The sequence below is a fragment of the Candoia aspera genome, chromosome 2, assembly GCF_035149785.1.
Source record: "Candoia aspera isolate rCanAsp1 chromosome 2, rCanAsp1.hap2, whole genome shotgun sequence".
NCBI classification, from domain to species: domain Eukaryota; kingdom Metazoa; phylum Chordata; class Lepidosauria; order Squamata; family Boidae; genus Candoia; species Candoia aspera.
In genome coordinates, this window is record NC_086154.1 from 17,894,180 (window position 1) to 17,911,023 (window position 16,844).

The 16,844-nt window shown below is 45.7% G+C and overlaps 1 protein-coding gene across 2 annotated transcripts; it reads left to right on the forward strand.

The window, feature by feature from the left end:
- The first annotated feature begins 536 nt into the window (after positions 1-536).
- On the forward strand, positions 537-12,223 carry LOC134489003 (uncharacterized). Of its 2 annotated transcripts, none has more exons than XM_063291393.1 (5): positions 537-709; positions 3,070-3,143; positions 9,530-9,562; positions 10,142-10,813; positions 11,294-12,223. In XM_063291393.1, the coding sequence occupies exons 2-5, from the start codon at positions 3,110-3,112 to the stop codon at positions 11,833-11,835; spliced, it is 1,281 nt and encodes a 426-aa protein (XP_063147463.1). In that variant the 5' UTR covers positions 537-709; positions 3,070-3,109; the 3' UTR covers positions 11,836-12,223. The 2 variants fall into 2 exon arrangements, with proteins under 2 accessions (XP_063147463.1, XP_063147464.1); XM_063291394.1 differs by lacking the exon at positions 537-709 and adding an exon at positions 2,015-2,136.
- Positions 12,224-16,844: the final 4,621 nt, after the last annotated feature.

The window sequence follows — 16,844 nt, forward strand, 5'->3', positions numbered from 1 at the left end:
GACTGGAACTCAGTTCCCCAGTTTCTAGCCTGATGCTTTAACCACTACACCAAAATGGCTCTCATATGGTGGCTACATTAATTTTAACCTTTCTTGTCATTTTAACCTGCTTTTTTCCCCCTGTCTGGCAGCGGAATGAATGAATGAATGAATGAATGAATGTTGTTCCAAATGGTTGGCCTAGCTGGCTGGGGAATTCTGGGAGTTGAAGTCCACACATCTTAAAGTGACCAAGTTTGAGAAACGCTGGCCGGAACCCTAACCCCGGGATTTCCTGATGATCTCCCAAGCTTAGATTAACCCACTCGGGACCTGCTTAGCTTCCAAGCCAGACAAGGTCAGCCAAGGCCTACGTTCCTACACACGCGCACTCCTTCGGGTCGGCCTTCTCCCCCGGCGACGCGTGTTCGCGTAGCGGAGTGTCTTCCGGGCCGCGACCGCCAGGGGGCTCTGCGCCTTGAAAAGAGGCGATCCCCCTCCCTCTCCGCTCTTTTGCCTCTTCTTGCTTCCTTTGTTCCGAAGCCTCCATCCCCGACTACATCCGGTCTCCGCAGCTGGTCGGCCACCATATTGGGGTTGCTCGCCGCCCGAGAGGCCTCGGCGCCACTTCTTCCTGCGGCCGCCCGAGGAGAGGACTGCCCGGGGCCGGATCCCGCTCCGACGCGCCAGGCTTCGACCCCTGATTAGGCGGAGGAGATCGCGGGCGAGGGTCGGTCTTCTCTGGGGTCCCAAGAGACAGGGACGCCGCCCCCCCCGAGCCGCAGGGAAGAGCAGGGGGTGGGTGGGAGGTCAGGGCGCGGGTCGGGAGTCGAGGCGGGTCGGCGAGGCCCCCGGGGGGCCTTAGGCCCGGTGGCCCGGCGGGACTGGTGGGGTCAGCGCAGGCAGGCAGGCAGGGGGAGGTGGGATCCCCCCTCTCGAGGCTCCTTCCCGGCTGGCGACCCACAAAGCGGGGAGAAGAGAAGGGTGGCTTTACCCGGGAGAGCCGCCGGGGCTGGGAAGGGGGTCCTTCCCGGAGGGAGAAGGGGAGGCAGGCTGACTGCCGGCTGGCTCTCCCCCGGGTGGGCTCGCCGCTTTTGTGCCGCAACCACCACTTCCGGCTTTTGGAGGCTCCTCGCCGTCTCTTCCTCCCCAGTGCGGGGGAGGTGGGCCACCGGGGGCGGGCGATGAGTCATAATAACCGCGGCAAGCATCGCCTGCCTTGGCATCGCGTTTCCCCCGGTTGTGGCTCAACAGACGAAAATGTCAGCGTTGCAAAAGCAGCGTTGCGCCTGCTCCCCCCGATACACGGGCGAGACCCGTGGCCGCGGGGAGCCGTGTGGCATCTGGAAGGCCTGCTTTCCCCAACCCTCTGCCGTCTTGATGGGTTGGACTACAGTTCCCACATTGCGCAGGTAGCAGCCTCTGCGGCCCAGGTGAGCTGGGCTGTGTGAGTCCCAGGAGGGAGCCAGGCTGGAAAAGCCACCATAAGCTGGCCTGGAGTAGAGAAGGCTTGATCAAGGCAGGTCCTGCTTTGCTCCAAGAGTGGAGTGGTAAACTGTTGAGGTCAAACAGAGCAATGCGGAAAGTACAAAGAAGGGCAATGTTATCAGTACTGATTTGGAAAGCAGTAATGGACGCATCCTTTCAGCAGTGAAACATATTTTATTTTCCTTACATTACAGATTGAGGGGGCTGAAGCTGAGCAAAAACAGCTGACAAGGTGGCCTGCTTAGGGAATTTGTTGCAGGAGTATGAACAGGAAGGGAGAAATGTTTGGGCATTTAGAAGGGGGGGGAAAAAAACCTCCCTTAAAGGATAGGTGAAAGAAGTGTCTTAGTAAGTTGAGTCCAAAAGTGTATATTTGATCCAAGTACAGGTTGTTCCCAAACTCCCTTCTGTAATAGAAGTTAAATTATGAATTGGCTGTAATGGAAATGCAGAGAACGTGAAAATTCTGGTAGAGATGAGCAAGAATGAGAAGGAAAGCTCAGCAGTACGAACAGTTGGAGTAATATCACATGAATCCAAAGCAGCCGCAATAAAAGAATTGGGGAAGAACAGGCAGTAAAGTTAGATCTTCACAGTCTTTTGCCTGATGGGCAGGATTTCACACAGGAAATGAGAGAGATGGTGTTCTGCATTATTGGCTGATGAATGGTAATAATTGTATATTGGCACTGCAATCTTGAGATAGTTTTGTGCCTAAATCCATACGATGATACTGTAATTACCAAAGACACCTTTTTTCTAATTAGAATAGACAAGCCAGGTTTATTTTCGCTCTTTCCATGTTGTGCTAAATTGAGAGATTAGAAACTCCCCTAAATTGAGCTCAGCTCTTCATGACTGCATGGGTATGTTTCTTTAGTTTTCTTGGCAACACTAGGGAAATAGGTTGTCATTGCCTTTTCCCAGGATTTTTTTTTTCAATTTCCCAGTATAGTATCCAGTCCTGTGTTTTCTCCCATCCAGGTCTAGGAAAGTCTGACCCTCCCTAGCTTTCTGAGAAATTCATAGAACAGCTTGGTGCTGCCATCTGTTTAGGAGAATTGCAGAAATTGGTCCTTGTCCTTGTGTTTTTATTACTTAGTTACAGGGTCCCTCGATGCTTTGCTTGAAGTACGCTTAATATATTTTGCATTTTGCTTTGTAACTGTTCTGTAATTCTGCTGAGCATCTGCATGTTTAGAGAGCCTGAAAGGATTTAGTACTAAAGGTTTTCACGTTATTCCTAGGTGTTGCTAGCGACAGAAAGAGCCCAGGGTTTTATAAGTGCCAGTTGGGACATCAGTGTAGCAGTCATTGGTGCTTAATCCGTGGCCAAAGCATTACCAGACAGCCACTCTGCTGATGATCACGACACAGTGTCGGTTGCAGCCCAGTCATGCACTGTGTTCGTGGGGCGTATCCACAAGTGAGCTGTGTGGTTTTGAAGGCATTATTAAGGTAGCACGGTGTTGTCTGCTTTTGCATTTGAATCAAAGGGTGTGAGTTCCTCCTCAAGTTGAAGCTTGATTAATTTTTCTGCAAGGCTTCATGGCAGCATTGGTGGCTAGGGCACTGGGGGTTAACTGGCTTTCTCTTTTGCAGGGGCTGAATTCATCTTGAGGCCTTAGCAACAAGTGAAATCATGGAGGAAAATGGTGAAGATGTAGCTTCGCTGGGTAAGGATCTCTTCTCTGTCACTGTGTTATCTTAATATTGAGTGCTAAGATCTGTTTAGAAACACAGTTACAGCAGTGGTTGTGAACCCCCTCACTGTGACTAGATTACCCCTTTCTTAAAAGAAAAAAAAAGTCTTTGTAAGTACTAGGCACTGATGCTGTGAGTATAGTTGAGTGTAGCATTCAGTGTGCTATGACTGGGTCTTCTTTCTTAGGTTATTTTCTAGGTCCTTTGCGCTCTTTAAGTTAAAAAGGAATGTATTCTCACTCTCTTCATTCAGTACAGTAGTGTAACAACAACAAAAATTGGGAGAATGGAAAATATCCCTGGGATGAAAAAACAAATTCTGTGGCAACTGTGTTTGTGAATAAGTCATAGGATAATAGTTAATTATAAATGGAACATGAGCCAACAGTAGGATGTGGCTGCAAACAAAGATAGTTTTAGGCTGCTTTGGTAGAAGTATGCAGGAATTATTTGGGATGGAATATCCAGCAGGGGCTGAGAACATGGGGAAGGAAGCAGGACCAGACTCCAGGTAACTCTGACTTAATTTTGCTAGGTATAAGTTGATCTGTAGAAATACTTTAGCAGGCTTTCAAGATTCTGCTATTTTACTTTATTAGCAGTAAAGATCTTTCCAGAGAACAACGTAGTTCTTGTTTCCTGAGTTTGCCAGCCTCAAAGAGCTAGACAGAAGTAGAAATTCCACTACTGGGTTGGTTGGATTCCATTTTAAATATTGTGTACAGTTCAGGGCAATCCGGTTTAAAAACAATGAAGAATTTAGACAATCCCGACACATGAAATGTATCTCAGGTGGGGGGCAGGCAAGACTCCTTTTCTAGGACGAAAAAACCATATGAACAGATTGTTGTGCAATCTGTTCAGAGCTCTTAAAGATTCCTGCCAGCCTCTGCATCTGCATGTCATGTTCACTGTTTCAATGTATTTTAAACATAACGTTTCCCATGCCATGGCGCTGACGCGTGTTTCTGTTTGGGAGGGAGCTGCTGTGAAACCTTGTACCAAGCTCCGTATGTGGAATCAGGGGAATGGAATGTGTTCGGGTTATTCTGTCTGTTCAAGGACTTTTCCCGCAGACCATCAGGAACCGTTAGGAGCACCTGTGGATATGGACTTGAGAAGATTCTAAGGGGGAGGGATTTCATTTTCACCGAGGGTTTTTAGTTTGAATTTGCCCACGCTTTTAGCATTCTCAGCTTTCTTTGTGATCCTGCATGCTGTTCTTTAATAAATCAGATATCCTTAAACTTCTGCCTGTGAGTCTGATAATGTTTTAGAATAGGCAATCATTACATTGTACAGGATTAGTACAGCTCCAGAATAATGTGAATTACACTGTTTGGATAATCTGTAACAGTCCAGTGGATGTCTTAAATTAGACCACGCTTACATTAATCTAGGCAGTTATGCCGTACACTTTCCAGGGCTCGATTTCTATCTGCCCTAACACTGTTGTCCTAGCTGGGAAAAGTAGTCCTGATTTGGGGAATGGTCATTTTGTTGAGAATTTTGCACAGAGCTGTAATTAACAACAACAACAACAACAACAACAAATCCAAGATGCCACCACCATTAATATTTCTAGATATTTGGGCAATTGCTTGCCAATATATATTGATCCCTGCAGCCCGTGTTGTGCCAGCATTCAGGTAACATTGGTGTCCCTTCAAGTTGCAGTAGAGATTATGCTTGCTTGATGTTAAGAGCAGTTCACATTGCTTGTCTGGGCTCTTTCAAGGCCTGTGTTAGTCCAACAGTTGCATAATGGTGATTGCCCTGAATATCCCATCAGTTATGCAATTAAAAAAAAACTGTGAAAGTTAAGAGATGGTTCTGGAGTAACGTCCATCTCCAGCACCCTTGCTTGGGCCCTGGATTCTGAGTGCAGGCTTGCTTGCCCCAAATCTATCATTTCTGTGGCCTTCTGGTTCCGGCCCTGTTCTTTGATCGTGCAGGTATGAACTTTCTGCCTTGGTTTGCTTTGGCCACTAGTTGGCTGGAGTAGAGAATGAGAAGACTGTTTCGGGGAGAGTGAAGATGGCCAAAGCTGTGGAACTCTGAGCCTTGTCTGTTCTGTTGGGGACTCTGAATGACCTTCTGTACAAGGAAGTACTGAATTTAGAAACCTGGACACAAGGCTGGCTTGAGAAACTCAATCAAAAATTTCTGTAGAATTATGAACTGTATTAGGAGAAGCCGAAAGGAGTGCTGTAGAACGCTGTAACTTTGATTCAGTTTGTCAGAACTCGATACTTTCACTCTTGAAGTAGTTTCAAGAGTGAAAATATCTACACAAAGCCATGACGCTGCTTCAGTATAATATCTGGTGGGAATGCATAGGTTTTAGGCCAGTGTTTCTCAAGCTTGGCAACTTTAAGAGGTATGGACTTCATGCTGGCTGGGGAATTCTGGGAGTTGAAGTCCATACCTCTTAAAGTTGCCAAGCTTGAGAAACACCACTTTAGGCAGTTCTAAAGGGGAGTCCCAACAGTATGGAGGAAATAAAACAGCTTCTTTTAAAGATGAAAAGGCCAGGAAAACTCCTGTTGGTTTGGCTTCTGCTCCTTGGCTACGATGGTTCCCATCTTCCACATCCCAGCACGATTTTTGCCCTGCCTGCGGCAGTTAGTTCCCTCTGATACAGCCTTTTTGGTCATCCTGGTTTTGGGGAGCCAAGGGCTGCAGGAGGTGGACTGCTGATGCAAAATGGGTGGAGTGTAGCATGCAGGTGAGAAGGGCAAGGAGCTTCCATTTTTCTAGGTTTTGGACTGTATTCAGTGCATTTTAAAGCTTGCACTCCAGTTTCTCTCTTCCTTGCCTCAAAATAGTGGGAATCTCCAAAGCTGTTTTTGGCTCTTGCAGGTAGAGTGATGGCAGGGGTGTGGGGGTGGAGAGACAGGTAAAACTGGCTCCAAGATCATAGGAGGCTCCAGGGCCTCAGCTTGCCCACCCCTGCTCTGATGCGGCATTTTGTTTCGTTTCATTTGCCTCAGTAGGCTCAAATGATACGGCATTCTTTCCTTCCCTCCCGGGCCTGAAGTTGAATATTTTCCCAGCAAAGAAAATAATAAATTAGAGGTGTTTGAGGGAAGAAAAAGGGGATTATGTCCTTTATTACCAACATTTTAAAAGTAACTCGCTGAAGGGATAAATCTTTATTTGGTAAGTGGTCACGGCTCCACTGGCATCCATTTCAGAGAGAGCAGCAATTAGAGAACCACACTGAGAAGGGTATTTTTTTAAGGCAGGGCCGAAGCGCTCTGCGATGATGATCATGGCTGGAAACCATTTTGATCCCTCTTTTTCAGCCCTGTGGCTTTCTTATCGCTGAATGCTGATTAGGAACAAACATGAGCCTCCAGTTTTTTCTCTTTCTGATCAAGTGAGATTCATCATAATGTTCTGGCTGAAGTTCCAGCTGGATGCTTTTTAGTTTTGCTCCAGGTAGGAAAGTTGAAGATCTGTGTTCTTGACCAAGTTCAGACTAAAACACAGGAACTCCCAGCTGTAGTGAGGGACATTTCTCCTTTTGTTACTTGATATTTTCCTGCAGTGTGTTTTTAGCTTCATTTAAGCCCTGAGCCATTTTTGTGCAGTCTTGATAAGCGGCTAGAGTGGTAGTAGAGGTAGTCCTCACTTAACAACCATTCGTTTAGTGACAGTTCAGACTTACAACGGTGTTGGAAAAAACTTGCAACCGGTTCTCACACTTATGACCATTGAAGTATCCCCGCAGTCACATGATCATGATTTGGGTGCTTGGCAACCAGTTCGCATTTATGACCGTCGCAGTGTCCCATGGTCACATGACCACCATTTTCCACCTTCCCGGCCAGCTTCTAGCAAGCAAAATCAATGGGGAACTGTGTGACTTGCTTAACAATCGCCATGAAAAAGGTCATGAAATGGGGTTGAATTTGCTTAATGACCGCTTTCCCTAGTAACCAAAATTCCAGTCCCAATTGTGGTCATTAAGCAAGGATTACCTATAGCAGCTAAGGAGGAGGACAGAGGAAAATTGGTTTAGAGAGATTGTGCTTGAAGGCTACTGGGCAGATAGGCCCATAAAAGTTTTCTTTTTTAAACTAGTGCATGTTTATATCCCAATATCCGCTGGATAATGGAAAAAGCCAGGGAGTTTCAGAAAACCATCTATTTCTGTTTTATTGACTATTCTAAAGCCTTTGACTGTGTGGACCATAACAAATTGTGGCAAGTTCTTAGCGGTATGGGGATACCAAGTCATCTTGTCTGCTTCTTGAAGAATCTGTATAACAACCAAGTAGCAACAGTAAGGACAGACCACAGAACAACAGACTAGTTTAAGATTGGGAAAGGAGTACGGCAGGGCTGTATACTCTCACCCTACCTATTCAACTTGTACGCAGAACACATCATGCGACAAGCTGGGCTTGAGGAATCCAAGGCTGGAGTTAAAATCTCTGGAAGAAACATTAACAATCTCAGATATGCAGATGATACCACTTTGATGGCTGAAAGCGAAGAGGAACTGAGGAGCCTTATGATGAAGGTGAAAGAAGAAAGTGCAAAAGCTGGCCTGCAGCTAAACCTCAAAAAAAACAGCTTGATTGGTAACTGGCAAATAGAGGGAGAAAATGTAGAAGCAGTGAAAGACTTTGTATTTCTAGGTGCAAAGATTACTGCAGATGCTGACTGCAGTCAGGAAATCAGAAGACGCTTAATCCTTGGGAGAAGAGCAATGACAAATCTCGATAAAATAGTCAAGAGCAGAGACATCACACTGACAACAAAGGTCCACATAGTTAAAGCAATGGTGTTCCCCGTAGTAACATATGGCTGTGAGAGCTGGACCATATGGAAGCCTGAGAGAAGGAAGATCGATGCTTTTGAACTGTGGTGTTGGAGGAAAATTCTGAGAGTGCCTTGGACTGCAAGAAGATCAAACCAGTCCATCCTCCAGGAAATAAAGCCAGACTGCTCACTTGAGGGAATGATATTAAAGGCAAAACTGAAATACTTTGGCCACATAATGAGAAGACGGGACACCCTGGAGAAGATACTGATGCTAGGGAGAGTGGAGGGCAAAAGGAAGAGGGGCTGACCAAGGGCAAGGTGGATGGATGATATTCTAGAGGTGACTGAACCGTCCCCTGGGGGAGCTGGGGGTGTTGACGACCGACAGGAAGTTCTGGCGTGGGCTGGTCCATGAAGTCACGAAGAGTCGGAAGCGACTAAACGAATAAACAACAGAATGTTTATGTCAATCATTTATGGCACATAGATGACTTACAAGGGGAATGAAACTTACATAATCATAATGCGTGAGCTGCATTGGGTACCAGTTTGCTTCTGGGTCCAGTTCAAGGTGTTGGTTATCACCTTTAAAGCCCTACATGGCATGGGGCCAGGCTACCTGAGGGGCCATCCCTTTCCTGCTACATCAACCCACCCCACTCGATCTTGCAGAGAGGGCATGCTGAGGACCCCGTCGGTAAGAGAATTCCAGGAGGCGGGGTCCAGGAGGCGGGCCTTCTCGGCAATAATGCCCACCCTTTGGAACATCTTGCCCCCGGAGGTGAGGCAGGCCCCATTGCTCCTGGCCTTTCGGAGGAACTTGAAGACCTGGCTCTGCCACCTGGCCTGGGGCGGGGAGGAGAATAGTCATGCCTGGGGTTGGCTAGTGCCTTGAAGTACCCCTTCCACGCAAAGACTGAATGAGATCACAGCCATCTGGACTTTACTCTTATTTATATTTATTGGTAGGTGGCAGTATTGCAACCTAAACTCTCCCCACGACCCGAGTTCGATCCCAGTGGAAGCTGGATTCTCGGGTAGCCGGCTCAGGTCGACTCAGCCCTCCATCCTTCGGAGGTCGGTAAAATGGGGAACCAGCTTGCTGGGGAAGGTGACAACTGGGGAAGGCAATGGCAAACCACCCTGCTAGAGCCTGCCAAGAAAATGTCGTGAAAGCGGCATCCCCCCAAAGGGTCAGACATGACTTGGTGCTCGCACAGGGGACCTTTCACCTTTCACAATTTTATAAGGCATGTTTATATATTTATTTTTTTAGTAAGTATTTTGTTGTAAACTGCCCAGAGTCCCTCTGGTGGGAGGAGATGGGCAGTGACAAATTTGATAAATAAATAAAAACAATATTTCCCTGCCTGATTATCTGGGGGCTAGCATGCAAAATAGTTTCACTGTAAGCTTCAAAATCTGTTTTTCATCTTTTTTTTTTTTTAAGCCAAATTTCCAGTCCTCACGGTTGGAGGGTGCAGAAATTCAGCTTTGTTTTTCCATCAGTACACTCCTCTTGTGATTAAGGCATCTAGAAATGACTGCCTCTAATTTTGTCTATTTTTCTTTTCTCCTTGAGCGGCGTACATTTCAACAGATGGCAGCTACACAGGTGAGTAATTGTTGTTTTGCATGTCAATCCATGAAACTAAATCAGCCATGTCTATAAACCTGCTCTGAAACATTGTGATTGGAATATATTCTGCAACACTGATGTATTTTTTTAAAGTATATTTTTGGTCAGGGGCTAGGCTAGTGAAGGTTCAGGAGGGATGGAACTTGAAAACTGCTTCACATGTTACGCTAGACACGTGTATTGCACTATTGTCGCCTCCTGTTTTTTCACACGCAGACCCCCGTGTCATTTTCTTGCGGTCGCACGTGTTTTCTTTGCAGGCCGACTTGTGGGAACAAAGATGCGAGATGCGTGTCTCTCGTAACGTTTGTGTGAAATGCAGTGTCTTGGAGGGGGGAATTGCCAGCATAACCATAGAGTGCATTGTGCAGAGTGCCCGTCTCTCTCTATCCGCACTCTATCATTAGGAGCTTCTTTGTTACACCCTCCCCGCTAGCACTCCTTTTGCTACGCCCAAATCAATTGAAACGTTTCCTGCAACCATTGTAAAATTCCCTGCTGCCAATAGCACCGTGTCATCTCTGGAGCACACCATGTTGTCTGATACCCTTCCAGAGACCGTGCCCATGCCGAATCACGGCACACTGACGGCTTCCTCGCAGGGCTCTTCCTCTGCTGCTAAATCAAGGCGCCAGCCTGTTTGGACTGACGAGGAGACCCGGGCCTTCATCCAGGTGTGGGGTGATGACGCGGTGCAGAGTGCCCTGGCATCAAACTATCGCACCGTTGCACAGTTCCAGTGGATAGCGGATGAGATGCGAGCCCGGGGGTACAACAGGGATTGGGAGCAGTGCCGCGAACGTGCAAAGGTCCTTCGACGGGGCTTCAAAGAGATAGTGGATGGGAACAGCAACGCTGGCCACGGACGCCGCGTGTGGCCTTATTACGAAGAACTTAATCGATTTCTTTGCATCAAGCAAAATCTGGTCGTTCCACGGCTTTCAGGGAGCAACCCGAGGCCTCCTGTGGACCGCCGGCGCCGCGAGCACAGAGAAGCGCAGGATGCCCCCTATGAGCCATCCTCAGTAGGCAAGAGCGACAAGGGGACTTTTGAAGAGCCGGACGGGGACTGTTTGTTGTTGCCGGAATCCGCAGGATCTCAGCAGAACGAAGCCAACATGGAAAACCAAGTGGCGTCTCCGGCAGCAAATTCCGATATATCCATGGATGGTAGCGTTGGTCCTGGCACTCCCACTGATCCTTTGCCATCCAATGACTCAGTTTCTGGTGAGTTTTGCTTGGATTTGCCATGTGTCTATAATCGGGTTTTGTATAATGTGTGGTTTTAGCCATCCATGGATTTCTGAGCACCTTTTCAGTTGGTTTGGACATGGGGGCAGGTGACTTAATGACGGGTTTGAAATATCATCAGATAAATGTCAGAATTCCCAACAAAGACTGAGTAGAACCTCTTCATTCAAGGGAGCAGGATGTGTATTCTCTGCCTGACTCTTCCTCCTACAGATAACCGATGTATGATTGCATTAAGCAAATGTTGGTGCACAATGGCATAATTTCAACAATACTCTTGGGTTCCAATTTTTGGCTCTTCTTTTCACATAAACTAGGCTGCCTTGGTATAAAATCTGGATTTCTTTAGGGCAAAGGATATTCTTTTATAAGCATACCTGCTGACACTGATGGCTGTCTCCAAAACGCCACTCTCTTTTCTTTACTAAACACCCTTTCTGATGTTTGTTCCTGCAGCACCAAATCTGCGCCCTCGGCCCCTGACGGCTGCGGAGAGGATGCGGAATCTTCGTTGCCGGCAGAGAAAGAGAAGGGGGGATACTTTGAAAGAGCTCATGGAAGTCACCTCTCAGGCGACCAGCGAACTTGTCCGGACATTGTCCGACCTCACGCATAAAGAAGTGGCTTCCTTTGAGCGTGCTTACAAGGAGGATCTCGCGGCCCGGAAGGACGAGATGGAGCAGAGCGCTGAGGACATTGGGAGGCTCGTGAGCGCTCTAGAATCAAGTGATCAAACTCTGAAGGAGCAGCTAAGCAGCCAGACCAGCGTATTGCAGGGCATCTTAGAGGTTATGAAAGACATACGGGGTAGAACGTCATACAGTCCTCCATACCCATCCCAGTATTATGATTTCCCGGGCCCTAGCATGATTCACACAAGTGGTACTTCTTCCAACGGCCAAGAGATGCCATGCCCCTCCCCTTCCAGCCTTCCATTTCCCTCCCAGCAGTCTGCCACCAGCAATGGGGATGTCTCTCCCAGGAAGCGGATGAAATGAAACCTTGAGGCAGAGCAGGCCTGCTGATTTAGTGTCCTGGTGGAAACCGGGTCTCCAGTTCTTTGTTCCTGTTAGGACACATATATTGCTTTCCTTACTGCCTTCCTTCTTGCATAGTTAGAACATGTTCTCATCCCCTAATGTGTGTCTCCCCACAACATTAACGTTGTGGAAACAGCCGCCAGCAATGTACATCTAGATTTATTATTACTGTTTTTTTTTAGTGTACCTATGTTAGTTTTCCTTCCATCCTGTTTCTAATGGAATGCAGTGTTTGATGTACAAGTATAATTTTTTTAAAAATACACTTAAAACACATTACCAGGTACCTGTAAGAAGGTAATCTTTTGAAAGTAATAAAACTGCACTGTTGTTCCAAGTTGTTCAACATGTGTTTTATGGTAGTGTTTTAAGGCTTTCAGGGTTGCTAGGCTGGATGAAATTGGTGTGCTAATTCAGCTTTCTGTCTTTCAAAAATGGCTGCCTGGTTACCACAGAGGTGATGCAGCAGTCACTCATTAAGAACATAATGCAAGATCAAGTCTGCATTTTATGCACATTTTACTGTTCCTGAATAGTGGGGGTTGTGTTCTTTGTTCCATGCTTTTACTGCACTCAAACAAGGAAGTTGACTGCAGTGATGGGAATTCTGCAATGTATCACTGGAGACGACAAAACACTATTTTAATGTTTCAAAGTGAAACAAAAATGAACACCCCCAGATTGCTGAGAAGGGTATGTTTTCTCCTTGATGGGCTAGTTTACAGTACAAAACCAGCCCGATTCAGATTTGATTCAGCCCCTGCGCTCTGAAGTGGCATGGTCTCTTCTAGGACCTTGCCTCATCTTCCTGCATGTGTAGATCAGTGTTTCTCAACCTTAGCAACTTTAAGATATGTGGACTTCAACTCCCAGAATTCCCTAGCCAGCCAGAATTCTGGGAGTTGAAGTCCACATATCTTAAAGTTGCTAAGGTTGAGAAACGCTGGTGTGGATCAAACCGGAGACAACCAAGGGTCTCAGGGCACCTTGAAGACCAACAAATGGATCGTGGATTGCAGTTCACTTCATTAGAGGCAGAGGGTAGAACTGGGCACATCTAAGCCTTTCCCAGGAATATTCCTGTGCTGGGTAAAGTGGATGGCAATCTGTGAAAGTGTATGTGGTGGGAAAAACCTGCCATAACTAAGACATCACCAGAGCCTTCACTGCTTTTCCTGCTAAAGATTAAGGTGGCTACCCCTGTGGAAAGTTACCTAGGAAGCGAGTCAACTAATTGGTTGGCTGCCTGTCTGCTTCCTCAAAATTCAGTCTAAATGTGTCTGGGCAAGCTTGCCTGCTGAGGTCTGCATTGCCTCTATCTACACCTGGCATTCCAGCTGTGGGAGTGGCCTGAGATGAGAGTGGGCGGGACCTGATCTGCCAGCCGGGATCCCTTGTTCCTTGTCAGCTGCTCCATAGCTGTCCGAGTTGAACACTGCATTATGGGTGCTTAAGAAATGTTTTTTGCATTAACCTTTCTGCCCCATTCCCCAGCCATGTCACATGTAATGTGAACTATAAATATAATAATCTATTAAATGTATATGCCGCCCAACTCCCAGCAACTCTGGGCTGTTTACAGTTGTTAAAACATTTAAAAACAACAAGACAAAAACTGCACCAAAGAACAACAATGGCAAGAAAATAAACCCAGCAGGGACCAGAAAGGAAGAAAGGGGTGCCAGTTCTTTTTTCCAGAGGCCTGGGCAAAGAGCCAGGTCTTTAAGGCCCTTCAAAATACTAGCTGGGTGGGAGCTGTTCGAATTGGGGGGGCACATTCCAGAGGGCAGGCATTGCCACAGAGAAGATGTGCTTCCAGGGTCTAGCAGATGGCACTGTTTGTGTGATTGTACCTGGAGCACACCAACCCTGCCAGGGCGAACCAGATACTATGTATCTGTACATAGGTTTTTGTAATAGGGTTTTTTTTAAGTAATGATTTTCATTTTAAAAAGTTCTGTTGATCATCAGGAACTGAGGCTCCCGTATCAGATTGAGGAAGGTTGCAGATAGTCAAGAATAATATATGGTACAAGTACTAAATTACATTTTCTAAAAAATGATTGATGGACATGCTTTAGATTTTGCTTTCCCACTCCCCATCATCAATTTTTAAGGGGGGGCCTGAAAAAACCTGATCTAAATGCAGCCCCAGTCTTATCAGAGATGCTGTGAGCCTCCTTTTGAGCAACTGGAGCAACTTCAGAGGCTTTGCGATAAATAGGGCTACCTTGCCTTTGCTCTTGGGAAGGGATGAAGTTCTTTATATCTCAATGAATTCTGGGGAGGATTAATAATCTACAGGTAAGGAAGTGGGTGAAGAGTCGTTCAAGGCCTGCATTGAAGACGGGGTGAAAAATACACTACAGGTAGTCCTTGCTTAACAACCACAATTGGGACCGAAATTTTGGTTGCTAAGCGAAGCAGTCATTAAGCAAATCCAGCCTGATTTTACAACCTATTTTGCAGCAGTCATTAAGTGAATTGCCACAGGCATTAAGCAAACCACACAATCCTTACATGAATCACGCGGTTCCCCACTGATTTTGCTTGCCAGAAGCTGGCCAGGAAAGTAAAAATTTTATTTATATATTTATTTTATTTCTATTTCAAATTTCTATCACCCCCCATCTCTCCTGAAAAGGGGACTCTGGCAATCACAGGACCACGGGATGCTGCAATGGCCATAAATGTGAACCAGTTGCCAAGCAACGAAATGATCATGTGACTATGGGGACTCTAACGGTTGTATGTGTGAGGACTGGTCATAAGCCATTTTTTTCAGCACTGTCGTAAGTTTGAACCGTCACTAAACTAATGGTTGTTAAATGTGGACTAACTTTAACAAAAAACAGTAATAGTTTCCAATAAGGCCATTTATTTAAGGAGAGTTAACTTTAGCGGGGAGAGAGTGTTTTTGTAGAAGTAACGGTATAGGAGTTAATTTGACAAGACAACTTACGGTCTGGACATACTGCATTGTGAATTTGGAGGGGTATAAATTAGTTCTTGCAGGTTTCTTTGCATGTTCCTCTTAGCGAAGGTTGTTTTAAGGAGTAAAGTGTTTCCAAGTGCTGGTAACTTGCTTTTTAAATCCCTCATAAGCGCGCGCGCGCGCACACACACACAATGTTCTGCAAATTCCTCTGCTGAATCAAATATACATGCATTGACGAATTTGGAGGACAAATTGGTGCACTTCTTGGGCTATCTCAACTGCAAATTGTGATACCGACAATGGCTTTATGAGCTAAAGTTACATAAAATATGTCCGTCTGATATGACTCCTTAAATATTCCCTTGAGTTCCTTCAATTCATGCTTCTCATTCATACATGTACAGTGTATGTATATATATATATAGAGAGAGAGTGAGTGAGTAGAATATGGGAAGTATGCACGCATGTAGAACAGCTTTTTCCAGCTTGCTATCTGGGAATTTTTGTCAGTAGAAATCCCAGGGTATCCAACAAGAACCAGTTTGGAAAAGGCGGATTTATTGTGAAACATGCTAATGTAACATCAGAGTACATTTCAAATACATCTGCTGGAATGTGGCTTCGTGGTTTCTGCTCAAGAATTCAGAAGTGAACATTTTTATCCTTTGATGGGTGAAATTTTGTCTGTAAACGCTCAGCCTTCCAAGTTCGGATGAAAAGAAGGGAATGACTGGATGGAATATAGCATTGCAAAACTACAGAGAAATCTTAAGCTTCAGTGAAAAAGAGAATGATTATAATGGAATAGTTACTTAAGTATCTATATCACGTCTTGCTTCTTAAAAATAAAGGGTATTCTGTTACAATACCTAAGGGGTCTTTAGATGTTTGCTAACCATCCTTGCATGTTGCCATCTGTGTGCTTATTGCACTGGTCGTTGAGCTGGAACATGAGACTTCTATTGTTGAAGTGCCATAGAAAAACATTAATACAATGGCAGATCCCCTTTAGATGCAGTGGGGTTGCAGTGCAGAGAAACCAGCGGCTGTATGCCTTGCAGTAGAACCTAGTATGACCCATTGGTGTGGAAATGGAGAGAGTTTTCTGATTAATATGCTCTAAATTTGTTATTGTAATAAGTCCAGGCTCGATCCATTCCGTGTCACATGACTAACCTCATATATGGCAGCTATCAAAGGAATAAAAAATAAAAATAAATAAACCCATGGTATTTTCTGTGACACTCTATGGAAGCGAAAGTTGGACTTTGAAGAAGCAGGATAGGAGGAGTATTGACACCTTTGAACTTTGGTGTCGGAGAAGGCTCCTGAGAGTACTCTGGTCAGCCAAGAAAACAAACCAATAGATCATTGAACAATCAACCCAGAGTTCTTACTTTAGGCACAAATGACCAGGCTCAAATTATCCTACTTCAGACACACTATGAGAAGACCCAGCTCTCTGGAAAAGGCTCTAATGCTGGGAAAGGTGGAAGGAAAGAAGGGGATGACCAGCAGCAAGGAACTCAGTTACAGTGGTGATGAGTGTACAATTGGAAGACTTGAAAGACCAAGTTAGGGACAGATCATCATGGAGAAAATCTATCTATGTGGTCACTAGGAGTCAAAGACAACTTGATGGCACATAATCAATCAATCAATCAATCAATCAAAGGAAAGCACCTCTAGACTAGTTATATTCTGCTATAGGTTGAAATCACATTTAGTCCAGGTGCCACAGTGACACTGTAATATTTCCTTAAACAAATATATAGTGACTGACTACCAGACAGAGAACTAGATTAACAACTCTAGGCCAAGCAGGTGAATGGTGCCTTTAAGTCTACGTACCATTCATGTTTTTGCTTGTTTAACTGCAGGCTGGCAGATGTTGCTTCTTCCTGAAAAGGACTGCCACATCAACGATGGAGGCATTTTTTTTAATGGAATACCCTGCTGCCCCCAATACATGGGTGTGAATGTTGCTCAAATGCCTCTTGCTGCTTTGATGTATGTAACAGCGTTCATT